Here is a 4809-nt window from a genome sequence, read left to right on the forward strand (position 1 = left end):
TAAAATAATAATACTATTTTACCATTATTTAGTTTCATTCACTTTGGTTATTATAATTATCAAAAAATATTTTCATTATTATTATGAATGCACTTTTTAAAACTGATCATGAGCATAAAAAAGATGTTGATGACATTTCCTGTTTCTTTATATATTAGTTATGTAAACTCAAATTAATACGTTTCTTTCTTGTTCGTGCTTTTATTATTCAATATTATATGAATTCTTGATGTTTTACAAATGAAAAAAAATCCAAGTTTGAAGCATAACGATTAAATTTATCTTCATATTTTATGGTAATTCCTGATTTCCATGACTTATTATTTCAGCTCGAGTTCGAAGATGGTTTGTTGGGTGTTTTCCTATTTCTTTCATTCTTGGTGTCGGAATCAGGAAATATATGTCTGCTGTACACTGTCTGTAAAAAGAATCTGAACAGTACTACAGGTTCGTTTAATAATTTAATAAATATACTTTTGTGTACTTTAAAAAACAATATAATGATTTTGTTATAAATTACGTTGTGCAATATGTATATAAGTAGTCATGAATTGAATAAGAAAATTAAGTAAATATTCAAGTGATCAAGCAGGATAAAAACACAATGGCTAACATATAAAAGAAAACAACAACAAATGATAATCAGATGGATGACATTTGAACAAAGGACACACATTAAGGTTGTAATTGACTGCTCCATAGGCTTACAATGTTACCTGCAAAACAGCTGATCTTTGAAAAAAAAAATTAAAAAAAATGCTAAATAGAAAAACAAAATCATGTTCATTTCATGTATGTACTAATGTGAAATTGTGATTTAATCGGAAAAGAGGGGTCTTGCCACTAAAAATAAAAAGTTACGCAATCCTGAAGTCAAAACATTTTTTTTCTACTTTCTGTTTTCTATTTTTATTGGCCGCACCACTTCCAGTAAACATGATATCCTTCCATTTTCCGGGATTTTCAAAGTCTATATATATATTTCAATTCAGCATAAACCTATAATCAAACAGAAAAAAAATGAGTTCAGAAAAAAAATCAGAAACAAATGCACTATTTTGTTTTCCTCCATGTTTTGACATGCACCAGAAACTGGTGTTGTAATACAAGACTGGTACCTTAAATTCCAAGCACCAAAAGATATGCAGGGGAGTCACAGGTGCTCCGGCAAAACAAACAGTTCCTATTTTGTCAGGATAAAAATATGAAAACAATTGACAAATCATTTTCTTCTCGAAAACAGACTTACCTTTCGTGTATTACTTAAATATTTTCTATTACATAAATGAAAACTTCTTTAATTGAAATAAACACAATGATTTTCTTATATAACATTTCACTTTTCCAGATAAATAAACTCATCATAGATAAGTTATCAGTGCTCTTATAGAAAATAGTTTTGACAATGATTATATTTTATGTTTTTAGGAAATTGGTTGAAAGCGTTGACTGTTTGTAATAATTTCATTGGACTTTTTTTGGTTCTGCCACCCTGTATTACTATGCTACACAAAACTTGGCTGGAATATAAAGTACTGTGTCAATTCCAAGGTTTTTTAGGAAATGTATTCCTTACAACGACATCACTTCTACTGTTGTGCCACTCTATAGAAAGGTAAGTAAATACTAAACATGTTTATATAGTTAATCTCAAATTCAGGCCAATAATGTTTGATCTCCGAATTTGCATTGTCAGTATATAGACATATAGTCCTTAGTACGGGCAAACAAAGGAAACTTACATTCGATTTCTTGATAAAAATTTCATAAGAAGATAACATACTTTAGATTGTCTATTTATTTGTTAAATAAGCTTTCCGTTATTGTGATTACAACTGAGACCACTCTCTACCAGAGATCAAATGATGTACAAGTTAACAACGTCACGTATGGATGAGCTAAATACCGCATAGTTAACTGTAAATTACCTTTCTACTTGATTTAAAATGTACGCTTCCTTACATATTACATGCTTTGTTTATAGATATATTCCCACTTAAATAAAAATTAAAAAAAACGGGATTTTATAGTATTTACAAAGATGTAAATTTTCTGATAATTGAATTGGCGTAAATATTATTGCATAACTTTGTCATATCTTATATAATGTTTTGTACTAATTTTTCGCTATTATTTTTTGGAACTCATACTAATAAGATACTAGCTTTTTAAAAATGTCTTTGCAATCATTTAAAGTGCATTTGAGTTTGAAAATGTACTTCTTTCGTTTACAATATTAAATGGTGATTTGTTTTGTAGATATGCTGCTGTGGCTAGATGTCGCTACGATCGTCTTAAATCAGTTTTTGGCCGACTGTTAATCGGAATGTTTTTATTGTCAGGTAATTCGCATTTTTTTATTCTCAATAAAATTTTAATGTTAACATACAACTATGGTCAATTTAACACTTCTAACAAGAACACGTGTTTAGTATAACATGATAACGCTGAAAGAACATGCAGCGGTCTCTCAGAATTTAGAAAATCTTATGTCAGATTTCAAAAGATTTTTTTTTCAACTGCGGGATGGGGTGGGACGTAGCTTGCTAATAGCTAGCAAACACCAGGAAGCAAACATAAACAGTCAAATGTTAGGTCTTGTTTAAATGTCAATTTTATTGTAGTAATCGACCATTTGAGGATTCTAACAAACAAATGTGACACCTCAGACATTGCAATCGTAGAATTGACGGTAAATGATAGCAAACAAAAAAGTACATAAAGATTACATAACAGGTAGTCAATTGATTTATATTTAGCGAATCGTGCGAAAAAGAGTTTATCATACATGAGTTAATCTTCTAACTTGTTTTTTTTTTATAGGAGCTGTGCTAAGTGTTTTGTTCATAAAGAGAGATCCCATCTACTTTGCACCCGGATTGTTCAGTTGCGACATTATCAAAGATGAAATGTCATTTGTAATTGGAATACTGACTACAGTTGGTCCGTGCTTTTGCTGTATTCTGCTGTCAATTTTTGCTGTATGGAAAGTTTACATTCACCATAGAATCGAACCCATAAATATGCACCGACCCACAACTACAGAAAATATGTTTGGCGTGAGGTCATCAAATAATGTGCATCAACCTTGCAGGTTTTCAGTTAATCACTTGTCTGAAATGACAGCTTTGGGAAACTTAAGAAGATCAACGAAGGCATTATCTATCCTTCAGGTAATTTTAGCGACGTTGATCGTAACATCATTTATGCTGAAAAATATTTCCCGCTCAACGAATGCAGGAGAAGATGAATTCCTGCGAATTAGTTTATTTCTAACGGGCGTTGCAAGCTTACTACAGCCAAGCATTTTGTTATTGATGAGTAAACCAATGCGAAGACAAGTGTTGGAGCTCTTGTTTCGTCAACATAGAATCGCAGTAGCTTCCAGGGAATCATTCCGAATAATACAGCCTACCATACAACCTAGGGATGAGCCGATATCATCAGTTCAAATACCAAATTTCCTGATACAAGAACAAGAAATGAATATCCACGTTCATGTAGTTCCAAATGATAATGTTATTGATTCCAAAAGAGAGTCTATCGTGTCTTCCTTCTCGTGTGAAATCCAAATGGAAACGGCAACACCTCGAAAAGATCTTAATCAATTTGCATTAAGAAGAAATGTCGAAAATGGGATATCAGTAAGAAGTTCCATTACAAGCAGTTCGGAATCTGTTTTTGTGCGTATTGGATCTGGATGGCCTGCTTCATCCCCAAGTATTGTCCTGTCTGACAATAGGTCAATGATAAAAAGCCGAATTTCTCTTGGGTCGGTCACAATTGGAAGCACATCGCGATATGGGTCAACAGATTCTGCAGACAGCTTTTGTGTAAGACGTCAAACATTGCCGCCTTTAAGCTACAACTTGTCATTGGTTCATAAAATATTACCACAGGCTTGGGTATCAGAACAATGTAACAAAAACAGTCCATTAAAAAGAAGACACACTTTACATAGCAGATCAACACGTTTAGGCGAAAATTCTCAATCATTGCTTACACCGATTGAAAATGCTGGTTCGTTAGAATGTTCACCAAGAATAAGTACACATTCAAATTCAACTACGAGGCGTCATTCAATTCGAGCAAGCAGGGTGGCATCTTGTCTAGGCAAATTACAGGAATTTGCTTCAAACGACAGTCTCTTTGAAACAGTACAATAATAAAAAAAATTGAAACATTATTTTTATTGCATTTTCAAAAGGTATTTTCAATATTGTCAAACAAGATTCATCAATTTTTCCATATCATATGCAAATAATAATTTCAGAAATAAAAATAGAATGATTGAAAATTAGTTTCTTATGTGTTATTTTATGTATTATATTCTAAATTGCTTTCACAAATGATAAACCAGTATCAATAAAAAGGAAATAAGGTTTCGATACTGGCTCTACAGTTCGACTGTGAACAATGTGACGGACATCCGATAATCAGAATTGTCAGGGCTCAAGGAAAATTTTAAACAAGTTGAACGATGTCACTGAAGACGAATAAGAATTAAACTGATATCCATATTTTATTAATATCAGTAGATGTAATTTTGGCTGACTGTATTGTTATGTAATGCAATCAGCCTGATCCTCTGTGAAAGAATGGATGTAACGAAGATGAAAATAATCGTTCATTTCTGGTATACACAACGAGAACATACTCTAATAATTGACCTCGTCATTTTGAGTCAAAACATTTTATGTTATCCATCAAATCAACATCGGATTTAAAAAGTTGAGACGAAAAAAATAACACAAAGGTAGAATGCAAGATTTTAACAGGGTTAAAACAAGAAAAAAAAAGAAGAAAAAC

The 4809-nt window shown here is 31.8% G+C and overlaps 1 protein-coding gene across 1 annotated transcript; it reads left to right on the forward strand.

Moving 5' to 3' along the window:
* The first annotated feature begins 322 nt into the window (after positions 1-322).
* Positions 323-4166, forward strand: LOC134726469 (uncharacterized). Its single transcript, XM_063591190.1, has 4 exons — positions 323-447; positions 1429-1615; positions 2260-2342; positions 2824-4166. Exons 2-4 carry the CDS (start codon positions 1503-1505, stop codon positions 4164-4166), a joined length of 1539 nt encoding a protein of 512 aa, XP_063447260.1. The 5' UTR covers positions 323-447; positions 1429-1502.
* Positions 4167-4809: the final 643 nt, after the last annotated feature.

Source organism: Mytilus trossulus, chromosome 1 (genome assembly GCF_036588685.1).
Source record: "Mytilus trossulus isolate FHL-02 chromosome 1, PNRI_Mtr1.1.1.hap1, whole genome shotgun sequence".
Taxonomy (NCBI): Eukaryota; Metazoa; Mollusca; class Bivalvia; order Mytilida; family Mytilidae; genus Mytilus; species Mytilus trossulus.